Source organism: Varanus komodoensis, unplaced genomic scaffold (assembly GCF_004798865.1).
Source record: "Varanus komodoensis strain SLA01 unplaced genomic scaffold, ASM479886v1 scaffold7_1, whole genome shotgun sequence".
NCBI lineage: Eukaryota > Metazoa > Chordata > Lepidosauria > Squamata > Varanidae > Varanus > Varanus komodoensis.
The window spans coordinates 8901318-8922666 of record NW_025336479.1 but is presented as its reverse complement, the minus strand read 5'-3'; the positions used below and the strand labels follow the sequence as shown (position 1 = coordinate 8922666).

General features: G+C 42.2%; 1 protein-coding gene across 2 annotated transcripts in view; it reads right to left on the bottom strand.

The window, feature by feature from the left end:
- Nucleotides 1–6805: 6805 nt before the first annotated feature.
- Nucleotides 6806–21349, bottom strand: part of STX8 (syntaxin 8) — a 93118-nt gene continuing 78574 nt past the window's right edge. The window contains exon 8 of one of the 2 annotated variants that reach the window (XM_044453780.1): nt 6806–7666. In XM_044453780.1, the coding sequence (XP_044309715.1) occupies nt 7599–7666 (68 nt within the window). In that variant the 3' untranslated portion in view covers nt 6806–7598. Of the gene's footprint in view, nt 7667–13921; nt 14093–21349 lie in introns of those variants that run through there. The other variant, XM_044453779.1, reaches the window with a different exon arrangement.

The following is a 21349-nucleotide window of genomic DNA, read 5'->3' as shown; positions in this document are numbered from 1 at the left end:
TGAAAGTGTCTGTTTTGTGTACATTTCTCTTAATTTACACATTTTATATACACTTTGTAAACTGCACTTATTTTCCTGGCATAGTATGCAGTGATCTTGTGCACATTTTCTCCAAATATGCCCTTATTTGTGCATATTCTTTAAATGAAAACCCTATTTGGAAATAGGGTTTGGTGGACTTCAGAATACAACTATGTTCCGGTTGGATAGAAGCCCAGATAGCGTGGGTTAGGTAAGTTTGCATCAAAATGTGAACCCAACTAAATTTTCATGCATCTCTACTAGGAATATGGTCTGAAAACCACTGCAGTTTGTGCTCAAAGGTGCCCTCCAAAGCTACCAGACTTATCTTAGCAGCAGGTTAAGGAGGCTGGATACCATTACTGTGCAGATACGTAAAACCTCCCACAGGAGGACAACAGGAAGTGCTCAGTGCAGTTCCAAAGAAGGTGGACTAAAGAGCTGACTGGAAAGTCAGGTGGCCAATGTGCCATTTCATCAGAAAAGGCAACCAAGTGCACAAGTCTTGCATTCAGGCCTAACTGTGAAACACTCTTACAGAGCCTGTCATTACAGATGGTAAGACTAGGTGCCCTTTAAAGTGATTCTCGTGATAGAGGGGTCCAAGTGTGAGGCACAGAACGGCATTAAACACAGGTGCTGTTCCCAGACGGTAATGTGGGCTTCCAAGAATGGTGGCTGCATCTTAATGGACTCTTGAGCACCTAAAGCTGGCTTCATTTTGCTTTGCTCTGCATTTGGTGCCATAGCATTCTTCGTCTATCATGGTGGTGGTTCAGACTAGGCTTCAGAAAAGAGGAGCAACATGCACCCACAGAATTTAATCACCAGCATCCATACTGCAGTGGAGGTGCCTGAAGGGAAAGTAGGCGAGACATTAACCCCACAGCTGAGCACTTTATGCCCTGTTGCTGCACATCTAGCCAGAGTTCAGGGGATTGATTCTAAGCTGTTCTCAGCAAATTGAACAGTGATGACGGAACTACTTCCCTTGCAGCGCTTACTTCACAGAGCTCTTAGGCTCTAAGACTAGGCACTAAGTCCAGCTCAAAGCTGTGCAAAAGTCCCAAAATTCTGATTTTTTAGACGCTTCCATGGAGTTGTTTGGTAGTTCACAGCACCTGAGCAGACCCGCTATAGTGTCTGTGGTAGAGGGCTTCCAGTAGCCTTCTCCAGCTTAGGCCGACCAGAGAAGAGGGATGCCTTCAGACTGCAATTCCCAGCTTTCCTGACTCTTGGCCATGCTGGCGGGGGCTGATGGGAGTAGGAGTCCAAAACAACTGGAAGGCAGCAGGCGGGGAAGTCTGGCTTACAGAGAAAATGTAAAAGGAACCTGTGTAACTCTTAGCGAAGTTTGGGATCGCTAGCATTGCTTGCACTCAAGGCTCAGAAGCTTTTCTGAGTTGCATGGGCTAGATCAGGGACTGCCCTGGACCCTTAGCCAACTTTGGCAGTGTTCCACATTGTTCTGTCTGAGTTCTCATCAGTGCCCAGGACTTGGACAGAAAGCCAAGAGCTACGAGTACTTCTGATTGTCACATGTACTTCCCAGTCTGACAAAAGGTCTTCCCTTGAATATGCAAAGTTCATAAACATAAAACATGAACATCCAGCGAGTCCCAACTGTGCACTATCTTCAACACAAGCCTCTTTATGCTGGGTTCCCAGTATAGAACTCCCTGACTACAAGAGCATATTCTACATCCTGGTGCTGTCTCTTGAGAGGACTTTTGCTCGCAAAGTCCAGCATCCTTCTCGTACCTAAGAGCACTTACAACTGCAGTCCCATGTGAGCATTTGGGAGGCGATTCTACGTTTGGAATAAGTATGGATAACCACTATGTAATCACACAAAGCAGAGTCCAGAAACAGATACTCTTGGCTCTGTTCCCCCACTCCCAACATTGAGGACAGCTGGAAAATGGCCTCACCTTCCATTTTGGTCACTGATATTCAGAAATGCTGTGAATAGAGATGGGGACACCAGATAGCAAAGGGACAAGGAACTACAGAGAAAACCAAGAAAACTGATGATAGAACTAGTACAAAATATAAAAACTAGAGCTGAGAAATTGTCTATTAACTGAAAAGATAATGTTCTAGATTAAGCATTCTTCATCTTTCCTAAACTACTAAGAAAAAAATGTCTCAGCGGGCACAGGGTGCAGTCCTACACATTGTGCCCTGGATGGGAGGCGCAAAATCACTCTATGCAGGGCAGCAGGAGTGGTTGAAGCAACCATCGCCTCACCATCTTGCCCAGTCTGTTCACTAGACAGACTTTTTTGCCCGTCTAGCAAAAGCATTTCAGAGGGGGAGGGAAAGAAATGGGAAAGGCATCTCCAGCCTCCTCCCCCAACAAACTCCACCCCTTTTCCTCTTCCCCAAGGACATCCCTGGCACCGGCTGCATGGGGGAAGAATTCCCTTTCCAGGTCAGAGCACAGTCTCCAATCACGGACCTGGAAACCTGAAGCTTTCCTGTGGCCTTCAGATGCTGTCTAGGGACATGCGCTTGCTCCTACCAGGGCTGTTATGCACTTTCCACACACACAAAATAAAGCTCCCTGGTGCATTGCATTAAGCATCCCCAACATAATTTCAGCTTGAAAAGAAGAAAATAGTTACATGTTTGGGGGACTGCCTTTTTCCTACAACCCTTCCCATTTCTCTGTAAGAGAAATAGGCCAACAAGTCTTTTACATACTTTGGGCTATTTATTGGTAGAGCTTAACATCCTGCTGCACTATTAATATGCATAGGAGGTAGCAGACTGCTACGATCATGCCAGGCTTTTATGATTGGCCTTTTTATTTGGGGGCCAATAGTTAGGCAATCTTACATAAGGGAGGACATTAATAAGCCTTACCTGCTGATCTCCCAGCCAAAGTTTATGAACTTAGAACTAGGCAAGAGCTGTTTGGAATGATTTTGGGTTTGATAGCAGGGTGGCAAGTTACACAGGTCTCTGAATTTCCATAAAAGCATTTAGCATGCTGCACCCTCGAAATCTAAGGTAATCTTGTTTTTCCAGAGGTGAAAGCACCACCATCCAATACAATCCATGAATGAATCTGAAGCAACAAACTGGTACTTGCACCTGTTCTAGGTGTCGTGCAGCAGTGGGTTGTCAAGACTATGCTATGCAAAATGCTTAGGTCCTCTGAAGAAACATTCCAGGCTCCATATGAACAGGGTAAAAGGGCAGCACAAACCATTGTGAGAAGCAGCTGAAACGCCAAAACAATTGCCACCCCAAAATTGTGCTGAACAATGGCTTCCTCCCGACCTTGTCTGCTTTAGCCGGACCATTGTATGTTCATTCCCTTGATCACCTCCACCTTTTCCACTGTTACACAGAGGGGTGAAGACCCTGTGTTCAGATTATTCCTGTTAATATCACGAATTGTAAATGTTGCTTAGTTATGACCATTGCATATAGTTTGGGGGCAATGTTTTGTTTCAATGCATACTAATATATTATGGTTATATATATGAATATATTTAATGACAAGTGGGAAAAAAGTTGTGGATTTTCTTATTCCCCCTCCCTCCATTTCCTTTTATCTGTTAGATGGACTGATAACTGAACCAGAAGGAGCATGTAACTGCAGAATCCACTTGATAGGACTAAATCCAGACATCTGTCAAATAAACTCTTGAAAAGTTCTATTCATCTTATGCTGGCCTCTTCTGTTGCATGAGGATGAAAAAAGTAATCCTTCTGAGTTCCAGAAGAATATAGGCTTTCCCACTGAAAATAACTAGGCGACTATTTATCTGCAATTGTTTCATCCAAGCTTGGGAGAGGCGACATGGAAAACCTTAATTAGATTAGAAGTGGGAAATCCAGCAAGCACATCATCCACCCAAGCTCTGGTGAATGCTGCTCCTAAGCTAACTGCAGCATCCATGCCCTTCTGACAGATCGGCATGCACCGTTCCAATGGGATTTATACGTTCCTCCTCCTCTTTCAGTGCACATATCCTTCTGGGGGAAAAATGTTTCATATATCATTGAGCTGAGGAAGGGGGCACAGGGTATACCCAACTATTTAAGTTTGGGAAGACAGAAGTCATTACTCATAGTCACAGATTAATATGTTCTGTTCTCATAATAGGGTTTCCCCTGGGATAATTAGAAGCACCACTAATCTTCCAGTAACAACGAGTGGCAACTGCTGCAATACTGCAGAAAACACTTTTCTAGAAACAGTTCCCACACTTAATTTGAGCCAGAGTTTATTATAGCGTGGCCCTTTGCTACAGAGTAACACTAAGTACACTTTTCCTCCCAAAAAGAGCTTCTTAGTCAAAAGGTAAAACTCCCTGACAGTGTTGAACTCTTGCATCAAATGAGAAAAGAAGCCTCAAATGTTCGTGTCGACCACACCAAAAGCCACCAGAGGCAACAACATCAGTGGACAAACTCCCTTTGCCCTGGATCACCTGTATTTAAACAACGCTGCAGATCAGCCAGTGACAAGGCCTCAGAAACAGGTATGGCTGAATGGATCTCAATTCAGGAAAAAAGCTCCACTTATTTTTTGCCCCTTTTCCTTCCGTCCCATCAGTGAAACTTAGGAAGAATTCTATTCATATTGGCAAGGCCCTATGAATCCACATCTGTTACTACCAGGAATGTATGAGGAATTAATTTGTGGGGTAGAAACTTTTCTGATGGGTTTTTCTGTTTTGGTTCTGATGTATTTCCTTCCATTTCTCCCTACTAGCATTGACTCAATCTGTTGATCCAATACACAGATTCTGTGACTTTTGTGATAGTAACAATTTGTACCAATTGAATTTTTATGTGAATCTTGCAATGTGTGCAAATTACTTTAAAAACTGCCCAGGCCTTTGGCAGCTTTTGCGGCTTTTTCAAAATATGGAGTCTAGCGCTGTCATTTTCCTGGTATGCTTCATCTGTCAACAAGAGTACTGAAGTGGGGTAGGTAACATATAAGAAAACTGACATGACAAGACTGCATATAGGCTTATTTCCATGCAGTTACAAAGAACGGGGGGGGGGGGATAATAGGAAGACAAAGGAAGAACCTATTTGTGTAGTTCAAATGGCACAGTTTGAAAAATTGCACAAACCATTTCTAGAATTAGAAAAAATCCTATGGTCCACCACAGTTTACCAGGACAGACTCACTGCAGACTCAAAACCAACACAATTCGCAGCATTGCACATCCACACTCACTGTTCACTCACATATATCTGTGTTATTTGGGCACTGCTGTAGCATTGAAAGTAAGAATGGAAGTTAAGAGGGAGAAAGTCTTTAATTCCAGTTTCTGTCTCTTAGTCTGAGATCTGCAATTTAAAGACAAGAACAGTGACCACCTCACAGAGTTGTTGCAAGGACTAGGAGGAGAATATCTGCAAAGTTCTTTGGAGTTCTGAAACTTTCACGTGTGTAATTTCAGTAACCCTATATAAATGTATAATCTAGTTTGTATTATCTAGTTTATACAAGAATTTTACAATATAATCATGCTATTATCCAGCCATTAGATCCACTAATTCTTTTCAACCACTGGGGGAAAGGGTTTGACATTTTCTCTGCCACAAAGGTTTACATCTCTTGGAAAAGAAGCATAATTTATTTTAACTGAAGCTTAAAAGAAAGTCAAACAAAAAATATGTATGCACTTGGCATTCGGTTTTAATTAGAGGCTACTGAGGTTATTGGCATGGCAGTTTCACTGGTAACAATTTGAACTCACATTAACAGGTTCAATATGTGCCTCAGTTACCTCCTAAATTAGGAATATCAGGATACTGAAGACTTGCTAACCCGACTTGTTTTTCCCCCTCTAAGCTAGCCAAATATAGGGCACCTTAGCAACCCTATAATATGCAAAGATCCTGTTCCTGAATCTCTCCTGACAGAAAAAAATAAATGAGCCATATCGTGAAACAGTTTCCATCTGCCCCCACTTCAAAGAGGATGCGAATCTGTGAATAGAGCTCCTGATGACCTTTCGTGGTGGAAATGTCGTTCTGTTACTTTCCAGCAGAGATGAAACTGCCCGAGTAACCCAGCGGTTTTGTTTACTGTTCTGCACAAGAGCCCGATGGCCTGCTCTAATTAGTATCACAACACTGATGTACATCCAGGACTAGTTCATGTGATGACAGCATTATGTTGTATGATAGCACTTGTCCGCCTTCCTTGGTTTAGCTATTGAAAGGCAACATCCTTCTGGTGGGCAGCTCTGGCAACAGAGAAAACAGCTTTTTATAATATCAGTGACTCAACCATTCCCTCTCTGCTGCTTGTTCCAGAAGAGATGGAATATTCTAGAATAGTTTAGATCTAGGGAAAGCTGAGCAAGATTACCCTTGTGGCTACATATGCACCCAGTGGATTACACAGAAAATAACTTGATCTGATCTAGGATCTGTCACCTTTGCATTATCCCAGCCATTCTCAAACACAGGATTAGTTTCAGCATTCAGTCCAGTATGAGATGCAGCCTGCAAGCTGGGATGGGCAAATTTCATGCTTGCTGGAGCTACGGTCTTTCTTTGCACTTTTAACTAGAAAACTCCCAAGAACCACCAACCAAATTCTAAGCTAAGAAGTGATTCTGTGTAGCAGAACAGAGCCGAGCACACAGTTCTTCCACATCTATTCAAGCACATGCCACCAGGTATCTCTCCAGCTCAGCAGCCTAATTGGTGGTAGTGTTATTTTATTGTGCTTATAGTTTCCTAGGCAAATAAATGCATATATGTTGGGAAGGAAATAACAATATACCCCAAAACAGTATTATAGAAATGAAGTGGCTTTTATTCAGTCTTGTTATTACGCTACTAGTTAAGTTTGTATGGATGTAGCAAAATAATTTTTGGAGATGAAAGTTATTTCTTTTCTATTGCAAACTTTCTCAACTCTTTTCAGAACATAAAGAAAAGACAAATTTTGCAACTTTAAGTCATGTAGAGTGATCATTTCCCTTCCTCAGTATTAGTATATAGGAAGAATGGCACACAGCATAGCATGGATGTCAGATGCTACATTATGGGGCAGAAATTCTGCCTGCTTTTCCCAGCCCATTTGCTTCTGTCTCCTGTCTCATGTTAAAGATTTTCTGGGATTTCTCTACTTGAAAGATGCCAGCAAATGCCACTGCAATGCAACTGTAGTTCAACCCTTGGATCAGAGCTTGCCCTGAATTACTGCAAAATTCATTACTATGACATCCAGAAGGAAATGTATAAATTTTAGCTTCAAGGAACCATGTCAGAAAAAAGAATAATATTTTAACCAGTCACTCTAGAGGTTAACAATAGATCCAGCCTTTCGGAGGCAAAAGCAGTTAGCCAGCAGGGAGAGATAATGTCTTTGGAATTAATTGTATTTATCCCTTGAACTTCAGTAAGCGATCCATTTTCTTCCAGTTATATTCTTGAAAAATCTTACTGGAGAGAGATTTTTTGCAAAATTAAATCCCTTCACAGATGGATGCAATAGAGTCCACAGAATGTGCCAGTACTGAGACAGAATTGTCTTTGCCTCCAGTTGGAATTAACATGTTTGCTGCAAAATGTATCTCCACTGGTTACTTTGTTGGCCACACGGAAACGACAACGATGGCAATCAGGAGCAATACGATCACCACCATCATTCCTGAAAGAAACCAAAACAAAACCTAATTATAAGAACTTCAAAACTAATAAATACAACAAATAAAATCATTTCCTGAAAGAAGGATCTCTTGTACAAGAATTGCTTCATTCCTACAACAAACACTCCATTTCCCAGTGGTGCCCGTTCAGATTTGCCTTTCAGCATGACAGCTCCAGAGAGATTTCAACAAGTGCCTCTACTTCTGGGGTGGGGGGGGGGGGGGGGGGTGTTGCTAACTGCATTTTATCAGGGAGACCTTTGATTCCTCCTTTGACTCAAGTTGACTGGAAGAAGCTATGGAAATCATGTTTCTTCCAAAGAGGGGCAAGTCACTGGTGGCAAAGAATGGATCGAGCCCAGCTCCCCTGCTTATGTTATCCTGGTATGTGTGGAAGCTGCTGCAATGCAGCTCCTCCCCAGGCTGCTGACAGGACTCAAGAAGGGGCCTCCATGGACTCAGCCGCTCCCAGACAAGGGCTTCCTGGCAGGCAACCCTTAGCCCTAGCCTGGAAGATGAGCAAACATGATTTTTATTAATAATGTTAAGGCTTTAAGTAAAAATGTAAGTGAAAGGGTTTGTGTATGAAACGTGCCTCATATAAATGCTCATTACTTATCAAAGAAAGGAAGGGAAGAGAGGAGAAAGCAAGGCAGGTTGTTCGTGAGTGGTGATCTCTGTATTAACACATATGGGCTTTGTGCCTGTGCAGATCTTACTGTTGGAAGCTTCTATAGGTAAGTGTTGTGTGGGTGAAAGCCCTCCCCCTCCTATTCCCAGGAGACGGGACCCTAACCTGGTCCGACCCCAGGCATCCATGGAGAGTAAGGAGGCAACCATTAAAAAGGACAACAGCAAGTGGAGCTGGAGACTGAGCTCTGTGAATGCACAGGTGACCACTCAAAAGAACAACAGTTGCAGGTAAGCAACCTGCCTTTCTTCTCTGTGCTCTCTGTGCATCAAACATTTGGGCAACTAGCTAGCTTACTCTGTGGAGGATGCTGTTATCACTGCAGGATGACAGTGGACGTCGGATCAATAGTGCTGGACAAACATCATGGGTGTAGACCACCTGGCCACTCTGCAGATGTGGAGGGAGCCCTGGGTCATGTGGTGAGGTAAAGAGCTGCCATCCCATATGTGAGACAGATGGTGCCAGAGACTCAAATGGACAGTCTCTGAGAAGAGAGAGGGTCTCCTTTTTTTCTGGCAACTGTAGCAGACAAATATAATAGCTCGGTTCTGGATCTGTAGAAGGTGAGGGTCTCCAGGGTGCAGGGTAGATTCTACTGGAGTGGATGGAGCCATGAAGAAGGTGGGAAGGACAATGTCTTGGCTGAGATGGAATGGTGAGGTGACCTTGGGCCGGAAGGCTGGGTCTGGGTGAAGAACTTGGCCCTGGTCCTGTGGGATGAAGACCTGGCAGTGTGGGAGGCAGATGAAGTCCCTCTGGGAGAGCTGGACAGTCCCATTCCTCCTGATTTTGGCAATCACCCTGGTGATCAGGGGGAATTAAGGAAAAATGTGGAACAGGGTCCCACTCCACCGGAGGATAAAGGCATCTCCCAGGGATCCACTCACCATTCTTGCTTGGAAACAGAACCAGGGACCTGTTCTGTGGGCTGTGATGAAGAGATGCACGGATGGCATCCCCCACCTATCACGGGGGACCGTCTTGTTCAACTGCCGCTCATGAGTTGGGGGTTGCATGGCTGAGGGTGTCTACTAAGATGCTGCAAGGATGTCCTGCAATGCAACCATTTTGAACTGGCTGATGTCGAAGAGAGGAGTGGAGAGAGGTTTAATTTAGGCAAAAGTGGAGAAAATTAGAAAAAAGAACACTACGTAATTAGGTGGAAGAGAGAGAAGCAATCCCTGATCTAGGCAGTCAAAAAGGAACTGAAGGGATGGATGGGAACAGGAAGAGGAGGGGCTCCTGCCCAAATGACAGCTTAGCTATGGAAGCTTCTCGAAAATAGGATCTGCACAGGCACAAAGTCCATATGCATAATGCACAGAGTCCATGGAGAAGAAAGTTAAACTCTGATTTCAAATAACTTGAATGCCTAGGCCACTGCAAGACTTGTCCCCATCCCAAATTTTAAAGGCAGATGCAATTTTCATTTTAAACACACCTATGAAAGTACAGTATAAATGCTAGGTATAGTGCTACTTTTGCAGACTGTTTTTCTAGGTAAATCTGCATAACCTTTTGCCCTAAATACAATAAAACCTTGCTGAAAAAATGGTTGGGTTCCATTTATATTCCATCTAAACCAAAACATTTGCTGTCTATTTAAAACAAACAATATACTCTAATTCTAGTGACTGCATAGTGGTTTTAAATTAAGTAGTGTGACTTAGAAAAGTCCCCTTTAAGATATATTCTCTAAAAGCAGGTATGCAAGCACACTGCAAAACTTCACAGTTAGATAAGTTCTTTGAAATTAAAAACTAACTGCTAGTGCTCATTTTGAATGCTTCGTGAAGTAATTTTAGCTCCATGCTTTAAAAATAACATTGAATGTTTAAGTGTCTACTTGGACATTTTTAAAGCAATAAACTACCACTTCAGAGTAAAATGAAGAAATTGAGGTAAAACTGGCAAAAAATGATTACAGTCCTTGGATATCAGTCAACTCTCACAGACACTGATCTCATATTTTTATGATGGATATTGTCCAGAGAGAGGTAGGAGGGCTTTAAAAGAATATGTTCTGGAGGGGGAAAGCTGCCTTTAGCCAAAAACTCTCTGCAAGATCTCTGCAAAAATTCAAACTTAATAAAATCTGAAATACTTCTGACTTGATGTAACATTTGAGGCCTAGCTCTCACTGAGGTAGCAAACCTGTTTAGGACAGCAGGTTCACAGGAGCAAATACTCCTCTTTAAAAACAAATCATTCTGGAGAGAATAGTGACATACCAGGGAGAAACTTAGCCCATTCCCAGACATACTTGTTTACTTCTATGTGCGGGAAATACTTTGATATATGGAAGAGTATTTGGTTGTAAGAAGTCCCAATCTGCAGCCTCAAGTAACTCAGTCCCAAAGATGATTTACTGCCACAGAGAAAGCTAGCCTTTTGGGCCAAACTACATGTGATTTGGAAGCTGCTTGCATCTCCCTGCTGGAGAAAAATGCAGCTACTTGTACTTGTACTTCCCCCGCTCGGGTGGAACAAACAAGCTGTGTGTGCACACGTACGTATATACACAGCTGCAAAAGCTGCACCCGCAAGAACGAGCCACTATTCCGATCCAACCACGAGCTCCCTGTTTAAACTAGAACTGCGTGTCTCAGGTGGTGGGATCCCCAACTTCCAGGTATTAAGTACTGTGGCCCTTCGTTGTGTCACTTGCCTTGAAAGGTATATAAGACCCTAAGAATCTGTCTGAGACTGAGTAGGCCCCTTGCTCCACCTAACCTAATACTGTCAACACTGACTAGCAGTGGCTCTCCAGGGAGGTGTAGCTGGAGATGCTAAACGTGAAACTGGGATCCCCTGCATGCCGAGCAGGGGCTCAACCACTGAGCTATGGTCCCTCTCCGTGTTTATCCAAAAATAAAAGCTAGGCATAGTTCTCTGCTCTTTGCCAAAAGGCATCATCTCAGACAGGGCGGGCAGGTAGGGAACAAGAATAAATCTGCAACATGTTGAATTTTTCTGATAGGTTCCTCTATGCTGTTTTTAAATCTTCTATAATTTCATTGCTAGGGTTATAATAATTACTCAGCATATACAGAAGTTTTGGGAAATGGAATGCAAAACTAAAACATATACAGAAAAGTGTGGTATACATTGCTTCTACAGAAACTCCCACAAGCTTTATGTTTGAAAGATGGAATTGCTAAAATATCAGAGAAGGATTAATGAAAAAGAAAGCTGAGATTGAAATCTGGGGGAAAAGCCATCCTAGCATAGATGGCTGGAGAAAAACAGAATTGAGACTATGCCTTGAAAGAAAACAGTATAAAAAGAGAAGTTGTTACTTTCATGGTGACTGAACTTCGGCCTCCAAAGAAAATATGCAAAATCGTGCATGGCAAATGTAAACATAAATGTACCCCTGAAGTGAGTCAGTCATTCAGGCCTATTTTACTCACTTGCAAACATTGCAGAAGGAGAGCACAATGATGGGCACTGTCTCCTCCATGACAGGCCTTCCAAGGACTAGGGTCCTGCCAAGTTGGTGAGTCGTTCTCTTGGTGCGCTTTCAACACTTTTGGAATGGCTGAGAGAGATGCCCAGGCAAGTGCTACTCAACATGCAAAATGTCCCTGATTTCTCCAATTTACGCAACACAGGACACACTTCAAGATTCTGTACACAGGAATCCAGACCGGAGGGAGCAGATGGTAAATCTGAATATACTGCTCGATCTTTGCATGGGCTGCAGAGGACCCCTGAACCCTCTAAAGCATGGCACGCAACCACAGGCCATAGGGCATTTTCCGTAGTGGCACCTACCCTATGGAATGTCCTGCCAACTGAGGATCGTCAGGCCCCACTGTGTTGTTTTCAGCGACTGGCAGAAACATGGTTATATTAAAAAGTCTTTTGGCTGAATGTCTTCCTGTTTTGTCTTTTTTTAATGTGCCCCTAGTTTTGATTATTCTCTCTATAAGTTGGGATTGTTATTGATCTACTGTGGTAAGCAGTTTCATGATTGTGCTCACTAGGAATGGAGAATGTCATATAGGTTTTTATATATTGCTGAAGTTTATTTCATTTGTGACCAGTCTGAAAATAAGATGAGATGTTACTTTGAAAATAAAAATAGACTGGCAAAGATTTTCATTCCAATTGTTGAACAATAGCAACAAAAAATTATTCTGACAAGCAAGGAAGGGAGGCATATGTTTTTACTCCTAAGCACAAGCAGAATCTAAATTGCATTCTCTCTTCAGAGTGGCAACTAAAATGCCAAAAGGAATGACTTTCTTTGCATTCTAGCCACAGGCAGAGGTGGGGAAAAGACATAAGTCTTCTCTCCCTGCACACATTTCTGATCAGGATCCCCTCCATGCATGGCTGTAATTAACTAAAGCAATACCAGATACAGCTGTATTCTACATTTGTACAGAGTATCTGCTTGGATCTTGTGTTTTGCACCAGGCTCCGACTGACCAATCTCATGATTCTAGTAGAATCAGGGCCTGCCATTTGCATATCCCTGCCACAGAGCTGCTGTGCCTTGCCATTCAAATAATGTGGACAGTCTGACTAAAACGGAGATTGGCAGAAACAGCATTACTCGAATATGAAGGACCCCTTGCATCATGTTCCTCACTTCTACGGACTGCTTTTTATGATCAGAAATCATGCCAGACTCTCAGCCTACCTCACAGGGTTGTTGTAGTGGGGATAAGATTGAGAGCAGGAGAACTTGGATCACTACATGCTACAGCACCATGCAGAAATTTTAAACCTCTCTGACTTTTCTGCATTTTGTTCTATCACATCCCGAAATTGAAATGAATCTAATTGCCATTGTTGACGCTTGATGTACACAAGATATTCCACAATGAAGGTGCAAAATATTTTATTGTAACATGCACGTTGAGTAAACTGGCACTTCTGCATAAGTATTCACCCCCTTTGCTGTGACATGCCTCTGCTGCAACCCACTGCCTCCAGAAGTTGCGTACTGTAAGAAGTTACATGGACCCTCCCTGCATGCAATTTCAGTGCTACATCATCTCATGTTAAAAGCACCTGCTTCAGAAAGGGCCTCACATTTGGTGCAAAGCATATCAAGACAAACAGCACCATGGAGACTAAGGAGCTACCAAAACAACCTGGAAAAACTTGTACAGAAGCAGCAATCTGTACAAACAAATCCCAAACTATGAACATCTCCCAGGGCACCATTAAATACATTATTACAAAATGGCGAGAATATGGCTCAGCCATGACTCCGCCTAGAGAGGGCTGTCCACCAAAACTCAGTGACCAGATTAGGAGGGGATGAGTCAAAGAAGCAGTTTGACTGGAGTTGCCTTCCACTGAGTCAGACCTTCAGTCTAATTTAGCATTATCTACGTCAGGACTAATTTAGATAATTTAGCATTATCTACATCAGGACTGGTTTTTCTCATGAGACTACACCCCCTCAGGGGAAATCTGTCAGTGGTAGGCAAGGCCCAAGTCCAAGGTGGGCAAGGCCCCTCTTTTCCCACTCTTGCCAAGCTCCAGACTGACTGCATATTAAGCTGAGGGCGGTATGAAATGAAAGCAGGTTGCCTACCACTGAAAGCGGCTTTCCGGGGGCTTCAGACAGGCCTCGGTCACAGACAGAACTGGAGAGGCTGGGAACCAAGTCTGGGACCATTTGCACACAAAGCTTGATCTCCATCAAGGAGCTCTTTCCCCTCCCGCAAGTCTGTGAAGGCTGCTTGGAGGCTGAAGCTGTTCCACAACACCCCTGAGGGGAAAGACTGCATATTAGCCATATGTTCTGCATATGCTCTGGAATCTGCATCACCTTCCTACAGCTTTCCAGGCAAAATTCAGCACTTTGGTCTTTGACTGTAAGGTTCTAAATGGTTTTGGCCCAGCATACCTTGGACGCTGCCTCTGGCCACATGCCTCACTGCAATTAAGATCGACTGTGCCATGTCTGCTCATATTACCTGTGCATCATATGTGCTTCAAAGACACATAAATGGTGTTTTCGGGAGAAGCTCCTGGAGTTTTGCCAGGGCACTTGCCTTAGCATATTTCAGAGACAGAGCGATGCAACAACATATCTGACAGAACTAGTCAAGCAAGTATGGAATGTATTAAAATATTCCCGAAGAAATATTGTCACTTGCCTTGAATTTTCCAGGCAGGATAAGACAGAAGTTTAAATTAATTGACAGAATGTACAGACATCAGAGAATGGATATTACAATAAATGCAAATTCTCATTTCATCTGCAATCCAACCAGTCCATTCTCTTGCTGTCCTTAGAACACTTCCCCCTCACAAAGCCATAAACCTCTCTCTCTTTCTGACATTTTCCTGCTAGGAAGTGAGACTGGCTATCCAATTTGTATTGCATTAAGAACCACTTTAGCCTAAATCCCACGCTCTTAAGGTGGCTTATTTGTAAATACCCTCCTGATGCTACACCTGCCCCTCCAGAGACTTGGTCTTTTATTAATTTTGTGGCAGCCCTACTCTTTTGCTTGTGTGATGTGTCAGTGTAAAATATTTCAACTGCATATGTGCCCTTCTGACCCAAAGAAAGTCACATTATTGCTTTTGACCTCTTTTTTGGCTGTTACAGCTTGAAAAATGTTAACCATTTCATACCAAGAAATGCAAAGCAGGCTTGGTAAAATAGCAGTTGAAATCTCAGAAAGCTACAGATTTAGGATGGGTCTAAATTTCTGGAGAATTAAATCTGCAAGTTTTTTAGGTTTGATTTCTGCCCAATTCTTTATTCAACTGTCTTCAAAATAGTTTGGAGTACCAGAACCAACCCATATTAATCAATGCCTTCTTACACATATCATGCTCCTTTGCACTAAGCATATGCAAGAGAAGATCTTGGTGGATTTTGTCCCCAAAGATTGGACACTTTCATTTTATGCAAAGGAACTCTGACAAACAGACTCCTGCAACAATACACAGCATAAGAATCCAAGGCTCCCAGAATAAATCTGAGACTTAAAAAATGCATCACAGTGCAACACTCAGTTTTACAATGAGAAAATGGATGTTGCAATCATGTTATATAACATTTAGGTCAATATTCTATGGTTGCTAGATGTTTCCAAAATGGTGCCTAGCTCCGACCCCTCAGAAACATGCTCCAAAGTTGGAGCTGGGGCACCAACTTTGGAGAGTCCCCACACCTGCCCATGCAGTGTGCGCAGAACGAACCACTACGAGAGCACCCCCGGGGACAGTTTTGTGGGCTTCTTGGGGAGAAGAGTATTCTGGCAGTGTCTTAGCCTCATCTCCTTTCACCCCTGGGCACACTTTGCAGGGCTGGAAAAGCACAGGGGCAGTCTCTGCCTCCACACTTTCTGCCCTCTCCAGCAATCTTCTGAAGTTGGCAGCCACACTGAATTGCACTGTTAATCCATTATAAAAAGCAAACTTAATGCAAGTATAGACAATAGCTCCCAAAAAGAGGAGAGACTCCTGAAAAATATAGTAATGTTTTATTACTATTTTTCTGGCAAGTTTTATGGATTGCTTGATTATTGACCAAAGTATTTAAAAGGTGGCAGTATCTCATTAAAGGATGGAAAACCCAGAAGGTAAAAAAAATATCCAATGCTTTATTTGCTAGCCAGATGACTATATTTGAATTGATGACTGCTAGGCCATCCTATCAATTGTGAAGAGATTTGTCACCTCACAATCTCTACAGGTTTAAAAGGTGGCAAATAGCACTATTGCACATGCACTTCCAATACATTTCCTGTGTCAGCTACAGATGCCAGCTGGAGCTAGAAACGGTGTCCGTTACAATGCTTAAATGATAGGCACTGAACCAGAAAGTTTTTCCTGCTTTAATTCAGTTTGCCTTTAAGTTAGATAAATGCAGATATTGTGGGAAATGCTTTTAAATCAGTTTCTTTCTTTTTAACACTTTTCTATTCCTGAATTATACAATTTATAAAACTGGGATCTCAATTAATGAGACAGACACTGAAAAAAGGAAAAAACAGAAAACAAAAACAGCGGTAAGAATTATAAATTCAAGTCTTGCACTGGAAATCACGAACGCTACCACAGAATAGATGTGGTAGTTCATTGTGTCTAAATTTTCTTCAAATTCTATTCAAATGTTAATGTCTTTATAGTAATTCGGCAAAACAGCTACCATCTCCAACTCAGGATATATTATAAAAAGTGCTATATAACCAAAATTTATAGGGACCCCTCCCCACCTGAAGAATCTGCACTTTTGGGCTACTAATTTTTCTTTCTAACAGCAAATGGAAAAATTTGCCTCCCTTTCACAGACACCCCTTAGTTTGTTTATATTTATATCCTTCTCCGTTCCTGCATGAATGATTGATACCATAATTATTCTACAGAACAGGAATCAAAACTAACTGTATGCAGGTACAGTTTCAAAATTTCTGCAAGCACAATGTGGCATTTGCAAAAAAAAAAAAAAAAGAGCTCTTTGTTTCTTCTTCTGCTGAGCCACTGAGTCTGGCTTGTAAAGCATACAGAATAAGGGGGGAAAACAGGAGGAAAAGTCCATGAGAATTCCTGCATGTCAGACTCAGTCAGAAAAAGTGTGTAGTGAATTTTCAGTCCAAAATGTTTATTGTCTCTATGATGAAGTAATCCCTAGAGTTTATGGTCCCAAACCACATGCACAACCCAACCAAATGAAAGGAAATGAGATAAGTGTTTCCCCTCATCTATCATTGTTAGACCTTCATTTCTTGTTCTTTATTTTATTTTATATATTTTTTAAAATCTGTTGCTACTTTTCTAAGAGAGAAATCAATGCCAGATAATATATTTCCCTATTTCCAAGTTGAATTTCAAAGACTTTCCATTCTCTTTCCAGAAAGCAGACTCCATTTAAGCATGCTTTGCCAATAAGAGCATCGCTTGCTTTAAGCATAGTTAGGAACATTTCTATCAATGTTCTGGTCCAGTAAAACTCATTACTTGTCCGACCTTGTCCCTCTTCTATATTTCCAATCCCACCTCTGTACTCACAAAACTCTATCCTTGCAAAAATCTGGAATCATTTAGGTGTGCTTCTAAGTATAGCAAGATAAAACCTGCAAACCTTAAAGTAAAAACAAACTGCAGAGTGAGGGGGAGAAGGAATTCAGAGACAAGCACAGTAATGAAAATGAAACAAGAGCGCTTTTTTCAGCATAGATGGGCAAGTATTTTTGCATGGGTTATGGGAAAAGGGTAATTTCAAATAACTACAATCTGCATCTTAAAACTTCACTGGCATATGGGCTTACCAGTACTGGTTACAGTATGGGAAAAGCCATAAGCAAACAGCTTATGTGCTGATCACACCTGATAAACACAGAAGTAGCAGATGCATGTCCAATCATATTCAGCCTCTGAAGTACCTGTAATCACCACCTATTCCAGCACTTAGTATAATCTCTAGGAATTAGGGATGGGACTAGTGCTTGCACCTGGAACAATGAGAACCACCTGGAACAATGGGCACCTCCATCTACAAGAGATGGCCGCTGGTGTCCCTGTGGTCATTGTAAGGGCTAAGTAAGCTAGGGTAGGCTTGTCCTATTTTTGGTCTTGAGACCATAGCCAGGGTTAGACTTGGCTTCAGGGTTTGCTTGCACACTGTTCCTTCAGTCCCAGACTCAGCAATCCCAGGGCTGCTGCCTGGATGCCATTCTGCCGCTGTCTGGGACAGTCCCCAGCAGCTAAAGAAAAGTGGCATGCTCTTTCCTTTGGGCCAGCATGATTTGTGGATTTTCCAGATGAAGGGGGACAGTCTTACCCACTGCTTTTTTTCTCTTGCAAAATAGGCAAACAGAGATCCTTTTTCAGTTTAAAAGGTCCCAGTTTAATGGACCTTTCCCCCCAACATCTGGTGGTGGTCTGCATTCACTGAGTTTGGAACCAGGACTCAAGATAGTCCTGAGTCACTGCCATATGTTGGTAAACACAAATGAAAAAAGCTAGCAGAGAATTTAAGCCAACATTCTTGATAACTTGAAAATATCTGAACATACCAGTAAGCAAAGCAAATAGCATCTGACACAGCACATAACCCAGCACTAAACTGTAAACCAGCTGGATGTTAAAAAAAACCCCCAAAACAAAACAGCTTGACAATTGAAAAAAAATGCAGATATGAATTCTGCTTTGCATGCATTCTTGTGGACTCATGCTAAACATACGTCTTGGAAAACTGATGTAATGTAGTGGCTAAGGCATTGGACCGGGACTCAGGAGAGTCAGGTTCTAGTCCCCATTCAGTTATGAAGCGTTCTAAGTTACTTCAGGCCAGTCATGGTCTCTCAGCCTTGCCTACATCACAGGGTTCTTGCTGTGAGGATAAAACAGAGGGGAGGATCATGCATGCCTCCTTGGAAGAAAGGAAATGTAAACAATAAATAAAAAGAAACTACTCACTTTCAGCATTCAGACATCAAAAAGCATTAATACAGCCATGTATTGTTAAAACAGATTTAACAGACGTCCTTACTGATCCAAGCCCCTAGAATGCTCTGCTGAACTAGCAGCCACAAAGCTCTCACCTGGAGATGCTGTCTGCATGAACCACTGGGTTGTCCATGTAGGCACTGTGATTTATGATTATGGCAGCTCTTTTCTGAGTTACAGCAATTGCACAAACTGTAGCTGCCTGCCCAATATATCCCCCCGCCCCCCATGAGCACCTCCAGGTGTGAACTGAGCAACAACCATGCATGCTCCTAGGTGTGCAGCAGGTCACTCTGAAGGAGCCCCTAATCATAAATAATCATGAACACTTCACTACAGAGCAGTTGTGTTTTCTTTGGAAATACTATAATCTTCATATGCAACATATGAACTGGCACAAGTACACCTTCCATCAAAAGAAAAAGTCCTGACTTATGCCATTATCTCAGCACAACAAAAAATAATACTTTGGGGAAAATACATTCACTGCTTTTTTAAACAAATAGTTAAAGCAAACAAACAACAAAACCTTATACCCGAGTAGAAAGACACGTTTACACGATCAGGTTCTTATGGGCCTTGTGGTCCCTGAACACTTTGCGTTCTTGATCACTATATGACAATGGAAGGAATTCTCTTAATGCACTGTTATTGGAAGACTAAAAATACTCCCCAGGACTGGTGCTGCTCTGTTCTATTTTACCAAGACACATCTTCATCCTAATATGTTGCATTTCAAAGACAGCAATAAACATTTCCTCATGGGCTGTCCAGTCCCTAGGCTCATATTCTCTATTTCCATCATAGCCCTGTTATCATAAAGGAAAAACTTTTAGCCCCACTGCCACAATAAATCACTGTTTGAAAAGCAGAGCATGAAAAACTCTGACTGCACATTTTCTTTTTGAATGAAAATTTAGAAATGGGAAGAAAAGGCAAGCAAGCTGTATTTGCAATTCTGGACAACAGGTACCCACAAAAAGCATCTCTTATGGAAACTGATAAAACATGATTACTGTATGTCCTTTTGGTTTTTAAATTTGCAAATATAAGAATACCAGCAAAAGCAAACAACAAAAAGGGGGTAACCACAAAAGATGGGGGAAGAAACAAGAGAGTACCAGAAAATATAAAAATCATTTACATCACCCATAATAGAAAAAAAGAAGGGGGAAAAGGATTTAACACTTCTATTTCAATATATTTGTTATAAGCAGTCCATATACCTGGAATGCAGCCATATGAAACTGATAACAAAAGGAAAAAACTAAAATGTAGCAAGACCAGTAAAACCTTCAGTCCAGTGAAGTGGTGGGTAAATTCCAGCTGTGTGTCCTTTTAAACAGGGTAGACAACTTGTGGCCCTAGATGTTCTGCTCTATAGCTCTCATGATCTTGGCTAGGCTGGCCAGGGCCTCAAGTTGCTCCTCTGACCAGAACTACAGCAGATTACAAGTATTAACTCCTGCCATCATTCTGTGCTTTCAGGTTTGTTATTTAGAATACTGCCTATCCAGCTGTTAGGGGAAATGAACTAGCTAGAGGAAGGTTGTGGCAATTCGCAACACAGCAGTAACAGTTTCCAGTACACAGTGTCACCACAGTGGATTGCTACATTATTCTTCCATTCAGAGGTCTAATTTTTGACTTTTGACACACAGGAAAGATTTGAGTAGCACGCATATCAGAACGCAGTGGAATGCAGACTACTGTCGATGCCATGAAATGACTGGCTGTATGTAAAAACAGGCTTGTGCGGCTAATTAAGCTATGCATCCAATGGGAAAAGCACACGCTGATTAATACATTAAGTGTCAATTCTGCTATCAATTAGCATGCACTCTGGGTCCATGCTTATCCTGAACAGTCTTCCCTTCACCATCTAACCTTCAGTATTTCTGTGCCTGAGACTTCAATCATCATAAACCCTTCCTCACATGCTTGTGACTTCTCCACCCTAGGCTCTGTATTTCAGATCAGAGACAGGCACCATCAACAGCTATATGAGGCTAGTGCAAGGGGGACAGTGTAGCTATCATCCCCGGTTGCCCAGTATTAATTTCTCTTTCACCAAGAACTAAACAGACAGGGACACAATTTTTCCTAGAGTATATAAGTGAGGTTTGCTGAGGTATCCAAAGTGATTTGTTTCAGACATTATTCCTTCACTTTTCATTTCATCAGGGCTGAAAGAATGCATCGATCATGCCAACTTGGCTTCAAGGGCCATAGAACTAAATCTAGCCAATATGAGCTCGCGCCTTATCTTTATTAAGTTTTAATTGCATTAGGAGTTGTTGGTATTTTGGTTTTATACCATGAAATGAAGGCCAACAAAAATGGAGCCCTTCTGCCTCCCCTTATCCTTCCACTTCCCAACACACCACCATCAGAATCTCACACCTCTCTAACTCATTGTACAGATAAATGACTTCAGCTCCACGAAGACAAAGTATATGCTACTTCATTTCATATTTGCAGCTCCCAAAGCATGACCAGCTTGCTCTAGTGAAGCCCAACCAGCACCCTCTGCTGCACTGTCTTCAGTGTTCACTGC